This window comes from Schistocerca piceifrons, chromosome 3, assembly GCF_021461385.2.
Source record: "Schistocerca piceifrons isolate TAMUIC-IGC-003096 chromosome 3, iqSchPice1.1, whole genome shotgun sequence".
Taxonomy (NCBI): Eukaryota; Metazoa; Arthropoda; class Insecta; order Orthoptera; family Acrididae; genus Schistocerca; species Schistocerca piceifrons.
This window is the reverse complement of record NC_060140.1, coordinates 571,519,500-571,536,588: the sequence shown is the minus strand read 5'-3', so window position 1 is coordinate 571,536,588 and position 17,089 is coordinate 571,519,500. Positions and strand designations below refer to the sequence as shown.

The 17,089-nt window shown below is 41.1% G+C and overlaps 1 protein-coding gene across 1 annotated transcript in view; it reads right to left on the bottom strand.

Moving 5' to 3' along the window:
* Nucleotides 1-2,181: 2,181 nt before the first annotated feature.
* The window catches only part of LOC124787626 (pyridoxal phosphate homeostasis protein), a 70,115-nt gene continuing 55,207 nt past the window's right edge, over nt 2,182-17,089 (bottom strand). Inside the window, exons 6-7 of the mRNA XM_047254387.1 lie at nt 14,977-15,075; nt 2,182-2,907 (exon numbers count right to left, since the gene is read on the bottom strand). Coding sequence (XP_047110343.1) covers nt 2,770-2,907; nt 14,977-15,075 — 237 coding nt within the window. The 3' untranslated portion in view covers nt 2,182-2,769. The remainder of the gene's footprint in view (nt 2,908-14,976; nt 15,076-17,089) is intronic.

Genomic DNA, 17,089 nt, shown 5'->3' with positions numbered 1-17,089 from the left:
CCATTATACTCTCTGTAACTAAGCCCATTCACTCTAAATGATAAGTTAGTGGTAGTCAAGCTGATGTAAAGGGCTGAACAGTGTTTACACAACAGCTGGTATATGGTGTGTCATTTCACAGGTGGCTCCACCGTTGATAGTATATTATTTGCCAGTTACAGGGCTGGTATATTTGATGGTTAGATTGTGCACAGGTCAAATCTTACATTTGGAATGTTCACAAGGGAAGGTGCCATATGGTAGGGAGATGGGTGCAGAAGGAGAGTAGTGTCTGATAAGGATATTGTGGAGATTGGAATGGCGAACAAAAGCTGTTCAATGTATGGTGGGCAAAATGTCCGAGAGAATGGACCTCTTCTCAAAGCATGATTTTTGGAAGGCATAGCATTGTCACAGTAGCTGATTAATACGTTCAAGACCAGGATAATATTGAGCGACAAGGGGTGCACTCCTACATTCTTTTTGGTTTTTGTTTTTTGGAGTGTACAGCAATACCAGGATTTGATGTGGTGACCCAGGAAATCTGCTTTTTAACTAAGCTTGTGGGGTAATTACGTCCACTGAAGGTTGAGGTGAGAGTGGTGGTGTATTGCTGTGAAGTGTCTGCATCTGAGCCAATATATTTGCCTCGAATGCCAACGCTGTATGGGAGGGAACATTAGACATGGAAAGAATGGTGACTGTTGAATGTATCTACAGTTTCTTAGTAGGTTTAAAGTGAACAGATGTGTGTAGCTGACCCTCCAACCATTGTCTATACCAGCCCTGTAACTGAGAAAACATGTACTATCAAAGGGAGAGCCACTCGAGAAACAACACATTGTATACAAGCTGTTATATAAATACTGTTCGGCCTTTTACATCAGCATGACTACCACTAATTTATCAGTTAGGATGAATGGGCATAAACAGAGAGAGTATACTGGCAAAATATAATATCTTGCTGCATACCATGCTCTACAACATGACAAGTCATGACCTTGATGCCAGTTTCATCACACATGCCATCTTGATTCTTCCCCCAGACACTACTGTCTTGGTACTCTGCAAGTGGGAATTGGCATTTAAAAACATGTCCTCGGTTCTCACCACTCACCAGGCCTTAATTTATGTTAATTTCTTTGGTCTCAGCATTTCTTCATAGCAACTATTCCTTTCTTCACTCCCTTCCTGTTTTCTGCAGCTTTCATTTTCTTACATGTCTATTTTTCACCCCCCCCCCCCCCCCTCCCCTAACCTCTAACACATAACGTTCTTAGCTTTCTGCTCTTATTAACTCTTGTACACTGTTTTGTCAGTAATCCCAGTCTTGCTTATTACCCTACCTTCCACCTTTAAGCTCTCAGGTTTTCAAATCTCATTTGGTGGAATCCCAACAATTAATCTTTCCTTCTCATCCTGTCCATTAAGTCTCCCCTGACCCCGGGTTCTGGGTGACTTTTCTGAACACTCTGCATTTCCTAAACGACCAGCCTTTTTCCTTCACCGCTCTTCCTTCCCCATCAACTCTTCTGCCAGAAGAAAGGCCCACTAGCACCAAAAGCTTGTAAATTTAATTAGATTTATATGTGTATTTTTCCTGCTGCCAACTACAAGCAGATTTTTATTTATCTAATTACAGTATGTTTCCAAAAATTTATTGTTTCTGTTGCTATGCAATGTAAAGTAATATGTTATTTTAATACTTCTGTCAGCCTCTTTACTCTCATCCATAATGAAAAACAGATAACATCAGCAAACATACTACGTAAGAAGTTCCACTGACCTCCCCGATGAAATCAGCAGAATGAATCTACTGGCTGTTAGGTTTGTGGCCCACTTCTGTGCACTATTGCGCATTTCCTCTACAACCCCCTTATATTATACACTATTACAGTAATGTTACTGCACTGGATGCAGTCTGGTAACTTTTTGGATGTCAAACACCCACGGGAAGTATTCCATTTGCTGCATTTGAAACATTACGCAAGTTGTTTGGAAAGTTGTCTTCCTGGTGGATCTAACAATCACTGAACAAACTTTTTGAGCAATCTGCGAATGTGTTTCAATTTATACAGAAACTTACATATGTAACCTCAAAAGAAATACAGCAAAATCTGTTCTACTTAACAGTTTCAGCATTTATCAAACATCTATTTTGATGTAAAAGGGTTCATCAAAAATAAGTAAGAAAGAAATAAATTAATTTTTGGTAATTTAATTCCAAGTAGGTCACGAAAAGGAATAGGTTACATAGTTACAGTTAAACACACACTACTGGGAAGTACATGCTCAACAATTACAGATACTATTATTTACAGAGTAATAGTTATACTGGACTTCCATACAATATCCATTACAGATTTCACAGGAACTTTCAAGCCACCAAGTATTAACCACTAGTGGTAACTGACAGGAAAAACATTTATCAACAGTACCAACAAAGCAAACAAATCTTCAAGAATTACAATGTCTCTAAATGGACATGATAATAACAGCAAAGCCCAATGAAAAAACTTGTAAGTATATACAATTTCTGATCAACACAAAATTCCTAGCACTTCACTTCATAAAGTAACAGTTTTTACAAAAAATCCATAATTCCACAAAAGTGTATCCATACAGTGCCGGGGAAAAAAAACCTTGACACTTTAGTTATGATGTGCAAGCAACAGAAGAGAATGATTTCTGACAGCAAACTCAGAATGCATAGTATCAACACTTCACAGTGGAAATTTGGCTGTTTAATATCGCATTGTTGAATTAATGTTCAAAGCAGTTAAAATATTGTTAATTCCCTCCTGCTTTGCTAAGTGTCATTTCAGCAAAGTCTTGCACCAAGTCTTTCTTGTCAGAATTACTATCTTTCTTCTGTCTTGCACCAAATATAGAACTCCCCACTCTAACATTTGTGCTACCAAGCTCGATCTGAAATTGAAAAGAAATATAAAAACATCAAGATGACTATACTGATAAATATTTTTGAAAGCAGGTTTGATGTGGAGAAAGTTTAATGTATTTGTTCAATCGAAATATTAAATCAAGTTAATACAAGTTCATCAGAACATAATGCTAATTAAAATGCTGTAAGACAACACTTCTGAAATATGCAAAATGTACAAATGAAATGAGGGCACTCCATGGTATACATTATATGGTGAATCTTTAACAATGGTCAGTGTGTTTGTTGATGTAAATGTTGCGATCACTTAAGGAAGGGGAAATACAGGTACAATCCACTTCAAAACATTACCAAAATTGAGAAAAGTAAGCACACAAACTGCATACTTGAAAGTTGCTAGAATTTTTTTTTATATCTTACCAGTTATGTTCCTTACTGGACACTGGCCACAGTAATAGCTGTGTTGCAAATGTAATTCTATAAAATAAATATAACTATCAACAGTATCAGTGCAATCTACTGTGCTGATTGAACTGCCTCAATTCACTCGCTTTATTGTAGTCTTTTTTAAATTTCTGCTTCACTAAAGCATAACAACTGCATGTTATTTCATTTACACAGCTTTGGGCATGTTCCTTAAGTCTCTAATGAAATTTTTGATATTTTTGTGTATGTACGTACAGGAGCAATTCAATGGCATGCAAGTCACCATGGCAGTGAGCTAGACATACAACAGAAAAGCTTTTTCTTTTAAAATTCATATTTATTGTATACACAAGCTTAGGTTTATCATTATTAATCTCTACACACTGCTTCACTGGTATGTTTTGTCACTGACAGATTACTTATCAATGATAAAAAAGCACTTTCTTTGCAGGAAACCGGGGGGGGGGGGGGGGGGGGGGGGTGAATTTTATTTGCTTGAACACTTTAATACAGAGCACTCGTACGTGCAACACTTCATCTAATTGACTATCAACATTTCTTCACCATGCAGAGAGTAGGAAACCATGGCTTGCCAGTGTAGGTAACATGTATTTTAAGTCTGTTTTCATTGTCACAGGGCATGTGGAAATGCAATTCACTTGCTAAGAGTGTAATGATACTGTAGCAAGTCTTGCATTTTTGCACTACATTAATTTAGAACTCTCATATTTGACTAATCTCAAAAAGTTATCACTTTTACCCAAATAGGATGTCTTTTCTCTACCTTCATGGAGAGATTTATAAAATGTAGGAATTTCCTCAAGCCCTTTACATACAATACTCTAACATCACATTACTACTAATAATTTTTTTGAAGGTGTCTCCATTCTAGTCTAGTCCTATACCTACATCATTACTCTGCAAATCACACTTAAGTGCCTGGTAGAGGATTCTTTAAACCACCTTCCGGCTATTTCTCTACCATTCTACTCTCTAACAGCACTTGGGAAAATGAACACTTAAATTTTTCTGTACAAGCTCAGCTTTCTCTTATTTTATTATGAGAATCATTTCTCCCTATGTCACCTGGTGACAAAAACATTTTTTTCACATTTGGAGGAGAAAGTTGGTGACTATAAATTTGTCAAAAGATCACACCACAACAAGAAATGTCTATTTTAATGACGGCAACCCCAATTTGCTGATCATGTACATGATACTCTCTCCCCTATTTCGTGATAATACAAAACGAGCTACCTTTCTTTGTACCTTTTCGATGCCTTTCGTCAATCCCATCCGGTAAGGATCACATATTGCACAGCAATGCTCTAGCAGGGAATGGACAAGTGCAATGCAGGCAATCTCTTTAGAAGAACTGTTGCATCATCGTAAGTGTTCTGCCAATAAAACGCAGTCTTTGGTTTGCCTTCCCCACAACATTATCTATGTATTTGTTACAATTTAAGTTATTCATATTTTTATTTCCCAGATATCTTATCTAACTGGCAGCCTTTAAATTTCTATTATTTCTGATATTTAACATTTCTTTTCATACTCATGTGGATGACCTCACACTTTCCCTTATTCATCAAGAATTGCCACTTTTTGCACCATTCAGATATTACAGGTCTGCGACTAAAAAACTGCATAGGATTTTTTAACATTTTCTTATAGATTTTGACCTCCCAACAACAGGAAAAAATATTCAAAAAAATTCTATCACATAGGGTTTTTGTATATTGCAGTATTTATGTTCATTAGTAATAAACCTATGTGGTTTTTTAATTTAATAATTATTAAAAATTATATCAATTGCAATTGATAAAATAAACTTAAATTTAAAAAATTTTCAATGTTAACCTTTCTTTGTTACCACTTGCAGGTTTTACCGTGAACTCCTGGACACCAGAAGCAAATGCAAACAATCTTATTGTTCAGTTTTATCATGTTGCGACAAGTCAAATGACAATTTGTATCTGTCTAGTCATGGCTACAAGAAGTTGTGTTATTTCTCCAAACAGTTTATGTTATATCTGTGGTTAATACATGGTTAAAAGTCAACAGAGGTAAGCGATTTTGTGAGCAAAGTTTATTTTGGTTACTTTAAATTAAAACTTGGTAATTGAGATAGACCATGGGCCCCGCATAAGGTGTGCAGAAGATGTGAAGAAGATCTTCGTTTGTGGTTTAAGGGCAAGAAAAATGCATTTTTCTTTTGGAATTCCTATGATATGGCGTGAGCAGAAAAACCATACCACTGACTGCTACTTCTGTTCGGTTGACGTAAAGCGATTCAATTCAAAAAACAAAAGAAGCATACGTTATCCTTGACTCAGCTATACGCCCAGTGCTCCATAGTTCTGAAATACCAATCCCACAGCCACCTTCCAGTTTAGATCAATACCGGACTGAGTTGGAGGATGGTTATATTACCTCCTCAGGGTGAACCGAACTCAGATTTTTCTTCAGTCGAAGATGAAAGACCTCAACTATTTTCTCAAAGTGAGCTCAATAATCTAGTAAAAAAACCTTTTATCATCTGGCACCTCATTTTCATGGTACAGACATTGAGAAAAAGAATTTACCCAGTTTTTCTCAAAAGAAGGAAATTTAGTTTTTTGCAGTGATGTGGAAGGACTCCTGCATTGCTTTGATAAGCAGTATGACTCATCTGAATGGCGCCTATTCATCGATTCATCAAAAACTAGTCTTAAAGTAGTCTCACGATCACGTAATCCTGCAGTGGAATTGCGGCAGTTCTTTCTACCATCTGGCTGAGCTACGGCAACTGTTAAGCTTTACACCTGATTTCTGTGCTGCCCTCCAGGAAACCTGGTTCCCGACAATGTGGACCCCTGCCCTCTGCAGCTATAAGGAATTTTACAGGAACCGTAGCAATTATAATAGTGTCTGGTGGACTGAACTCAGTATGCAGTGAACCTGTGCCCCTTCAAATCCCTCTTGAAGCGGTGACTGTCAGGTTAAGGACGACGCAGGAAATAACTGTCTGCAATGTTTATCTTCCTCCAGATGGTGCAATACCCCTGAATGTATTGGCTGCACTGATTGATCAATTCCCTAGGTAGGAAATTCTTTTGGTAGATTTAACGCACATAACCGCTTGTGGCGTGGTGTCATGCTTAATGGCCAAGGTAGGGAGGTCTAAAATTTACTGTCACAACTCGACCTCTGCCTCTTCAATACAGGTGCCCCCACACATTTCAGTGTGGCACATGTCATTTATTCGGCCATTGATCTCTCAGTTTGCAGTCCTGGCCTTCTCCCATCTATCCAATGGAGAAGACATGAAGACCTATGTGGTAGTGACCACTTACCCATCTTCCTGTCACTTCCCCAGCATCATGCCCACAGACAAATACCCATATGGGTGTTAAGCAAGGCAGACTGGGAAGCCTTCACCTCTGCTGTCACCGCCAAATCTCCTCCACATGGTGCCACTGATGTTGCCATTGAGTAGGTAACTACAACAATCGTTTCTGCGGCAGAAAACATGATCCATCGTTCTTTAGGATGCCACCGGCGAAAGACAGTCCCTTGGTGGTCACCAGAAGTCGCTGAGGCAATTAAAGAGCATCGGGGAGCTCTACAGCGACATAAACAGCACCTTTCCCTAGAGCACCTAATAGCCTTTAAGAGGCTCTAATGCGCCCGCGTTCACCAGCGTATAAAACGACAGAAACAGGAGTGTTGGAAGAGGAACGTGTTGACCATTGGGTGCCATCATCACCTTCCCAAGTCTGGATGAAGATCAGACATCTTTTTGGGTACCAGACCCCAACAGGTGTCCCTGACATTAACATCAATGACATGTTATCTACTGATGCAAACACGATTGCCGAGCACTTTGCTGAACAATATGCTCGAGCATCTGCATCGGAGAACTACCCCCCAGCCTTTTGCACCCTCAAACGGCGGATGGAAAGAAAAGTCCTCTTGTTCACTACACACCACAGTGAACCCTATAACACCCCATTTGGGAGCTCCTCAGTGCCCTTGCACATTGCCCCGACACAGCTCGTGGGCCGGATCGGATCCACAGTCAGATGATTAAACATCTCTCGTCTGACTACAAGCAACATCTCCTTGTTATCTTCAACCAGATCTGGTACGATGGCATCTTTCCATCACAATGGTGAGAGAGAAAATCATTCCTGTGCTCAAACCCGGTCAAAACCTGCTTGATGTGGATAGCTACTGGCCCATCAGCCTCAAAAACTTTTTTTGTAAGCTGCTGGTATGGTGTGTCGGCAGTTTGGTTGGGTCCTGGAGTCACATGGCCTACTGCCTCCACGTCAGGGCGGTTTCCGCCAGGGTCACTCTACCACTGATAATCTTGTGTCCCTCAAGTCTGCCATCCGAACAGCCTTTTCCAGATGCCAACATCTGGTTGCTGTCTTTTTCGACTTACGTAAAGCGTACAACACGCCCTGGTGACATTCTATCCTTGCCACATGGTATCAGTGGCGTCTCCAAGGGCTGCTCCTGGTTTTATCCAAAACTTCCTGTCACTCCATACTTTCCGTGTCCAAGTCAGTGACTTCCATAGTTCCATCCATATCCAGGAGAATGGAATCCCGCAGGGTCCTGTATTGAGTGTGTGTGTATTTTTAGTGGCCATTAACGGTCTAGCAGCAGCTGTCGGGCCTTCCATCTCACCTTCTCTGTATGCAGACGACTTCTGCATTTCATACTGCTGCTCCAGTACTGTTGTTGCTGAGCAGCGCCTCCAGAGGGAGCCATCCACAAGGCGCAGTCATGGGCTCTAGCCCACAGCTTCCAGTTTTCAGCTGCAAAGTCGTGTGTCATGCATTTCTGTCGACGTCACACCGTTCATCCGGAACCCACACTTTACTTTAATGACGATCCACTCACATTAGTGGAGACATATTGATTCTTAGGACTGGTTTTCGACACCCGATTGACTTGGCTACCTCACCTTTGTCAGCTTAAGGGGAAGTGCTGTCAACACCTCAATGCTCTCTACTGCCTCAGCAACACCAACTGGGGTGTAGATCACTCTACGCTGCCACAGGTCTACAGAGCCCTTGTTCAATCACGCCTTGACTATGGGAGTCTGGTTCACGGTTCAGCGACACCCTCACCATTGCGTTTACTCGACCCAGTGCACCACTGTGGCGTTTGCCTAGCGACGGGAGCTTTTAAAACGAGTCCGGTGACCAGTGTCCTGGTGGAGGCTAGAGTCCCTCCATTGAAGGTTAGGCATGCACAATTGTTCGCCAGTTACGTTGCACACATTCATAGTTCTCCTGTGCATCCGAATTACCATCTCCTTTTCCCAACCACAGCGGTTCATCTCCTGCATCGGTGGCCCACATCAGGGCTTATGATTGCGGTTAGCGTCCGGTCCTTTCTGTCTGAACTGGAGTCCTTCCCATTACCACCTCTCCTCTCAGTCCATTCATATACATCTCCCTGGTGTACACCTAGGCCGCAGATTATTCTTGACCTTTCGCATGGCCCTAAGAACTCCGTTAACCCTGAGGCTCTCCGCTATTACTTCCTTTCAATTCTTGACATGTACTGGGGCCATGAAATGGTTTACACAGACGGCTTTATGGCTGATGGTCACGTAGGCTTTAAGTATGTTCATGGAGGACATATTGAACAAAATTTCTTGCCAGATGGCTATGCCCTGGCGGGTCATTTCTCTTGTGTACTGACTCCTTGGGCAGCCTAGAAGCTATCTACCAGTGCTACCCTCGCCATCCTTTGGCAGTGTCCATTCAGGAGTCAATTTAAGCCCTGGAAAGGTCCCGCCGTTCAGTAGTGTTTATGTGGACCCCAGGACATGTCGGTATCCCAGGCAACGAACTTGCCGACAGGCTACACGGAAACCGCTTTGGAGATGGGCAACTCCAAAACTGACCTGCGTTCTTTCTTACGTCGTAGGGTTTTTCGACTTTGGGAGACGGAATGGCATAACAGTACGCACAAAAAACTGCATGTCATTAAAGAGACTACGAATGTGTGGAAGTCTTCCATGCAGTCCTCTCACAGGGAATCAGTTGTCCTCTGCCAGCTCGGCATTGGCCATACGTGGCTAATGCATGGTTACCTCCTCAAAAATGGTTCAAATGGCTCTGAGCACTATGCGACTTAACTTCTGAGGTCATCAGTCGCCTAGAACTTAGAACTAATTAAACCTAACTAACCTAAGGACATCACACACATCCATGCCCGAGGCAGGATTTGAACCTGCGACTGTAGCGGTCGCTCGGTTTCAGACTGTAGCGCCTAGAACCGCACGGCCACTCCAGCGGGTTACCTCCCCCATTGCGAGGACCCACTCAGTGTCGCTGTGGCTCACAAATGACGGTCGTCCACCTCTTGCTGGACTGCCCATTTTTAGACGCTCTGCGGCAGACTTTTAATTTTCCCAGCACCCTGCCATCGGTGTTTGGCAACAATGCATCAACAGCAGCAAACGTTTTATTCATGAGGGTGGGTTTTATCATTTGATCTGAGTTTTAGTGCATGTCCTTTGTCCCTGTGTGTCCTCAACCCAGGTGCTTTTAGGGTGGAGCTCTTAATGTGACACAGAGTGGCTGGCTTCTCCTTTTTACTCTCATAGTCAGCCAGCCATGGTAATCTGCTCTCTTGTTTTGTTCTCTTCTACATGTTTCTTGCATCTCTCTGTGGTTTTCTTGTCCGTTTTAGTGCTTTTTGCCCTTCTGTCATTCTTGTGGTTTTCTCCTTTCTTCCAGCTGTGTTTTGTATGTCTCAATTATTTTACTCCCACCCTTCATGAATTATTTTAATTGGAACGAGGGACCGATGACATCGCAGTTTGGTCCCCCACCCCCCTTTTAAACCAACCAACCAATCACCTACATGAAGAGCTGGCAGTAGCTGAATTTTGTATCATTTCATGGGTAAATGTCAACATAACACACACCAGATGGACATTGGGGGTACTTTGAGCTGTCGATCTGCATGGCGAATGGATTTCTGCGGACTCATTGTGAAACTATGATGGATGCATTCAACATCTGTGTCAGACACTCGACGACAGCCCGATGATTTGCCTTCACACAATCATCTGTTTCTCAGAATTGTTCATGCCATCGTCTTTGTGCTGTAGGAGATCCACACCATACCTACTACAAAAGTCAATCTGAAGAGTTATTACTGACCCGCACTGAGCAAAACATAGAACACAAAACATTTTCTGGTGTCCTGATGCCATTTTTAGTAGAACAGAAGTGGCTGCACACTGCTGCTACCTAGTGGGAACCATGTAAAACTCGAGTGTTTGCTCTTTCCAAGAGTACATTGTTCATGCACATCTCAAACAACATAATAGTTATGATTTTTTAAAATTGATTGATGCTTTTCAATACCCCCTGTATAATTCCAAACCTGTTATAAACGTTTTCTTGCTTGCATGTTTAACATCAAGTATTCCACACATCAACTCACTTGTAAATAACCAGAAATCTGAAGCTGTCTTATACATGGGAGCTAGATTGTTTTATTCCCAAAAAGCATTATCATTCATAGTTACTCTTCACGCAAACAGAAAAATATGTAGCAGTTGGTCATTGTTCACAGGGCAGGTGAAGTGGTGGTGGTGGTGGTGGTGGTGCGGGGGGGGGGGGGGGGGGGAGGTCGTCCCTTTTCTTTGGATCATATTTTACATTTATACTAAAATACTTCAATTATACAGATTCAAACTAAATTTGCAAGGCGTTTTACAGAAGCTGTTTGGAAGTTTGTTGCGTAAAATGCATCTGACACCTTGCCGCTCTAAATTGGCGCACAGCTCATCAGATTGCAAAAGAAGGTCTGTGAAATATGATACCCTGGACCATATTTAAGCTCTTATGGGGCATCATGGAAACAGAAACATCCCCCATCTTGTAACAGGCAAGTAGTGCCCATGACTGGGCAGAAAATGCTGTTTTGATCAAGACCGGCCCTGACCACATTTTGGACAAGCCATCCACCTCCCGAATCTTGTCTTCTAAATGTTCTACAAAAAACTGAGGGTTCATTGACAATAAAGATTACCCATCAACTCTTACAGATGAGGTACTGGGGTGAATAAGCTTTTCTGCCATTCTTAGCCTGATGTTCCTCCCATGGTGTGGCCAGGGAAGGGAAAGGGGGGGGGGGGGGACGACAGACGATTTGGGGTCATATTTCTTAGCATTAAAGTTAGACCTTGACCGCTTAGAGACTGCTGGTGCTCGACCACCAGCAAGAGGTGACGTACCACACTTCATGGCATGTCATCTGCCCTGATGCCACCCACTCGGGCCAGGGGCCCTCCCCACGGCCACCTCTCAGCCGCAGCACAGGCCACCTGGCAGGATGGCCATTGCCGGGAGTCCCAATGCCCCAGGGTGACGGGCATCTACTCCTTGGCATACATGGGGAGTTAACAGCGCAGGCATCAGTAGAGTGATCCCTGTGTGTCAGTGGGCTACAACCAACAGGGTACATGGTGGCCCCACAACAGACTGGCTACCGTGCTGGATATCAGGTGCAAACAAGCTAAGAAGTCCATTATTGTCGACAGCACAGAAAGTGATACTGCACAGAGGATGGAGGAAAACACACCCAGGAGGGTGACCTCGCCCAACAGCTGGAGAATGAGTGGAAGTGCAGATCCACATCAAAGGATGTGAGAGGTCTCAGCGCATGGACACTATGCTCCATGTAAGGCGCCCTTTCCCAATTGGCTCACTCTTCGGGAAAATTTTGAAAAATGGATGTCAAACCCTACAGGGGACCATCACATAAAGGCCGAAGTGTGAGACTCCATTTAGTCGCCTCTTACAATGAACAGGCAGGAATATCTCGAGCCTATTCTAACCCCTGGACCAGGAGCAGGTCTTCATGAAGATGGAGGATGAGTTTTCTTCCATGCTTAGTGTTTAGTGATGGGGGCAACATTCCATTTAAATGGAAAGGTGAACCATTGTAATGTGAGAATATGGGGTATGGAACAATCACATGAGGTTGTACAACATGAAAGGGACTCTCCAAAATTTAATGGGTTGTCTGCAGTTTCAGGGGAAAATGAGTACAGTCCATTTTTCTTTGCTGAGAACACTGTGCAGGAAGCACATATCCCGATATGCTTGAGAACTTTCTTTTCCCACAGTCTGAGACTGGTTCGAATGATGAGCAGACTGGGACACTGCCACTCTGGCATCTGGAAGTGCAGTACTTTTTAAATCAAAGGATTACTGAACAATGGCTTACTCGTATTGGACCAAATGATTCAGCCTTACATTACTGGCCTCCAAGGTCACCAGATCTGACTGAACGTGATTATTTCTTGTGGGGGGTTTGTAAAAGACAGTTTATGAGCCTCCGTTACCAACAATAATGAATGAACTGAGACATCACATAACAACAGCTGTGGAAGCCGTAACTCAAGACATGCTTGCTGCAGTGTGGGAACACTTTGAATACCACATTGACATATGCCATGCATCTCAAAGGGAGCATATTGAACACCTATGAAAGGGTATGAAAGAAATGGAATTTCCTGCTGATCAAAAATCAAAATTCATTGTATATGTTTAGCTTCAGAAATACAGATGTGCCAAATTGGGTGATTCTTTTTGATACACCCTGTATTTAAAGTTTGTTGGAAGTCATTAAGTGCTCTCATTATCAAACACTGGGCAATTACAGCCCGGGTAATTTGCATTCAGTTTTACACAAAAGCTTGTTTTTCACGGATCACCATGTTTATGATGTCATATCTTCTGAACTACGAGTCATACAATGATATAATTTTGCTCCTACATTTAGAAATTGGTAGTAAAGAAGTAATAAATTAAAATGTCATGCCCAATTCAGCAGTTTTACTCTATGAAGAGTGAAATGTAGCAAGCAATATATTTCTTTCCTTTCATCATTTTGTGGCAGTGTTCGTGAGAAAAAAATTCATATACACTTGAACTTGTGTGCAAAGTTTGCCGGGAGTACCTAAGTGATTTCATTCTCAAATACTGGATGAATATAGTCTGGGTACTTACGCCAGCAAGTTACAGTTTCTAACAGCAATATTTGTCTTACTGTGTTAAGACATTTAACATAAGATCACCTTAATGAGTGCAGATGACAATTTTAAATTTTTAAATTCAGTCAACTATATGAAATACTGAAAATCAAATTTTTGTTATCCCTGGAAGCCATCAGAATGACAAGCTGCAGCTTGTGCCAGGTGATGTTCAATAATACAGATGTCCTATTCATATCAATAGTGGAAGTACCTGGATGGAAAAATATGTAAAATATGGGAAAGGCAATGAGTTACCTAAAGAGGATTGGTGTGGCACCACACACACACACACACACACACACACACACACACACACACACACAATTCTTCAAGCTCCTTCATTGCACTAATCAGAAGAGCAGGCTGTACACATGCTTACTTTAGTGGCTGTGGTTCGCTTGCTACTTGTCCGAGTGACACGAGACAAATGGTAGGCTGTTTGTTGACTAAACGTGCCACTAGGTGTGCTCAGTAGCCACAGCACACCTTCTCTGCTAGTTGGCGCGCTATTTCAAAAGTTCTGTTCCCTTTTGAACACACCTCATACTTAGGGTAGTATTAATGTTCTATGTATTTACGAAAAAAAAAGGAAGGTTTTAAGATTCAATGTATTTGCTCTTTCTAGTCCATTCCCAAACAATGGGGCACATTGTCAGTACCCATCACTATGAATTTCTTCAAATTTTCTTGTTATGGTCATTTTTTGAGGGAAAGTAATATGTTGCCCGATTCTTCACAGAAGGTGAGTCCTCAAAAATTTAATCCTTTAAGCCAGTAGCCTTTGCATAAGTGATGGTTAATATGGACAGGTAGTTGCAGAATGCAATATATTATTTAAATTTCACTGATGCAGGAATTATTTGTTGAAAATCGATTAAATTTTAAGTCTTACTAACAAGAGACCTTTATTATCTTAAAACAAACATATCACTTGAGATGGACTTTCAGTTTAGTATATTTTGAGGAAGCAATTACTTCCTGGAAGGTTTAGCAGTTATATAATGAGACACAGGCCTTTGTCATTTCATTCACTTAATAAACAACAAATGCATTGACTTGATAAACAGTAAACACATTGTGCATTCAAATATTTAGTGGCCTTCTATATTTTTTTTACATACCACTTGTCACATTTTTTCTTTCCATAAGGAGTGTTTGTAATTGCTGAATGTTTTGGACTTGTTCACTTCTAACCATGCAGAGTCATAGACAGGCACAACAGAAAGATTGCCAGAAAGTGAGCTTTTAACCAACAAGGCCTTTGTCGAAAGTAGGCAACATATACATACACACTCGTGCAAATGACACCCCCCCCCCTCCCACATACACAGCCTACACGCTCACAGTCGCAGTGAGACTCAATGTCTCATTGAACTAATTTTCTGAAAATTTTAGTTGCCATCTCATTTTTTCTATTTTCATTTTGCAGTGTCTTTAGTATGAAGGAAGTATATAAAAGGACAAAATACAATAAATTTAAAAATGTGATACCCAACTTGTACTGCAGTGATATGTAGAAAATTTTGCTATATGGAAGCAAATATTGAAACACTCCCTTCAATTCCAACATGACTCTAAATAAATTTAATATGTATAATCATCTTACCGCATGTTCAAAATCATCTGACATCCCCATGGACAGCTCAACTTCTTCCAACTTCATACTCAGCGATTTACATACTTCAGTTCTCACATTTCTCAGACACTGAAACAAACATAATATTTTCCATTCTGATGTCAATGAAGCAATTTAGTCTATTTACTGTGCCCATTTTGGAATAGATGTTTCTAAACAAAACTGTCTAAACCTATGATTATCATTAAACTGTAACATGGTTTCACACTAATAATAATTTAGAACACACTCAACAATTTTAAGCAAGTAATAATCTACTAGATTTATTTAAGTGCAAACATTTCATTACTCAAATTTTTTATTTATGCTGTGCTAGTGGGATTCTGGGCCACTTAAAATTGTGCCTACTATGTTTGAACCTAAAATATCCTCTCTGAAAAAAATCTGCAGACAAACTGTACTGCAAGGTGAAAGGTGTGCAAATGTACAAAATCCAAACCACAACAGCATCAATCCATCTAACGCTTGCTCATCACAGAGATTCATATGGAAGTCTTATATGTAAATTACATGATCTATCCTTGCGAGATAAGAAATGCTAGCGGTGTAGCACTTCTGTGTGATTATTTTTAGTATTAGTAAATGTGAATTACGCTACATGCTCAACTTGTGAGAGGTGAAAGTGGGCAAACTACCTGACGAGAGTTTCTGCATCTTACACATTGAAACTGTGCCTAATGTACATCACGCGATAAAGTCTTATTACTTTTATCAAACAATGGAAACTCCAAGTTGGAATATCCACAATACAAGGGAAAATATGAATTGCTACTCACCATAAAGATGACTTGAGTTGTGTGCGCACGCGCGCCCACACACACACACACACACACACACACACACACACACACAAAAGCAAGCACAATTTTTGCACACATGACCACCACCTCTGGCTGTTCGACAACACCTTCGACTGACTGAATGGCATCACAAGTAAGAGGCTATAGGTAGTCACTAGAAATATTCCCAAGCGAGTCTTTGATAGCATCTGTTATTGCAAATCATATCCGCTAAAGTAATCACTTCACTAATGCAGGAAGCTTGGGCCCAGTGGTTCTTTCCAGTCTGAGCTGCCGGTCATTTGTGCATGAGGTGTGTGTGTGTGTGTGTGTGTGTAAGTGTGGGTGGGGGGGGGGGGGGGGGGTGCGTGCACTTTGGCCGAACGGTAAGTGGGTAACAGTGTTGTTTTCACTGAGCCTTTATACTACTCCACGTTACCTTTATGGTGACTAGTTACCTGCCTTTTTCCTGATATTGTTTATTCCTGTTAGGGCGGTCAAGTGGTTCTTTCTCATTTTCATATCACCATCCAAATTTATCCACCATAAAATGTAAGTTTGTATCAGTTTATTTGTTACTTCGATTACAGATTACACACACGAAATTTACAAAATACAGGGAATATAATCATTCAATCTTGATATGATAATAGAAATGTCTAAGTGGAATAAAAATAACAGAAGGGGTCAAGTAAAAGGTTGCCAAGCATTCAATGTCTTCCTTCCGAGTGACACATGTAACTATCACTGGTCCCAACCAACTTGTTCATGTTCTTACTATCCACTCATTGCCTCAAAAAATTCCATCATTCATTTGAACATACACTGTTGAATAAAGAGCTACTTTAGTTTTCTTAGTACATTATGGAATTCAGTTAGGTTCCCTGTTGCTACTACCATTTTCTAATATTATTTGCCATCTTCTATCGGGTCTGCATCAGAACTTATCTCTCATCTCTTTGAATTCAGTGAAAAACTTCCTTGGTCCGTCTACCATCTATTCCTCTGGCTGCATCTCCCACCCACTCCATCTACCCTACCACTGCAATTAAAACTATCTTTTTCACTTCACTCTGATCCTATTTGTTTCCCTATCCTCCTAGCAATTTCCAACACACACATCTCTAGTGATCACTGAGTACCCTACAGTTTTTGAATGTTTTCTGAATTAAAGTCCACACCCTACTACTATAAGTGATTATTCACCTTCCTTTCAGACACTTCACAAGCTTGGTTTTGAAAATCCTATGTAGTTTACTGAAAGAGCATCACATCACTTTTACTGCTCTGTTAATTTCTCTGCC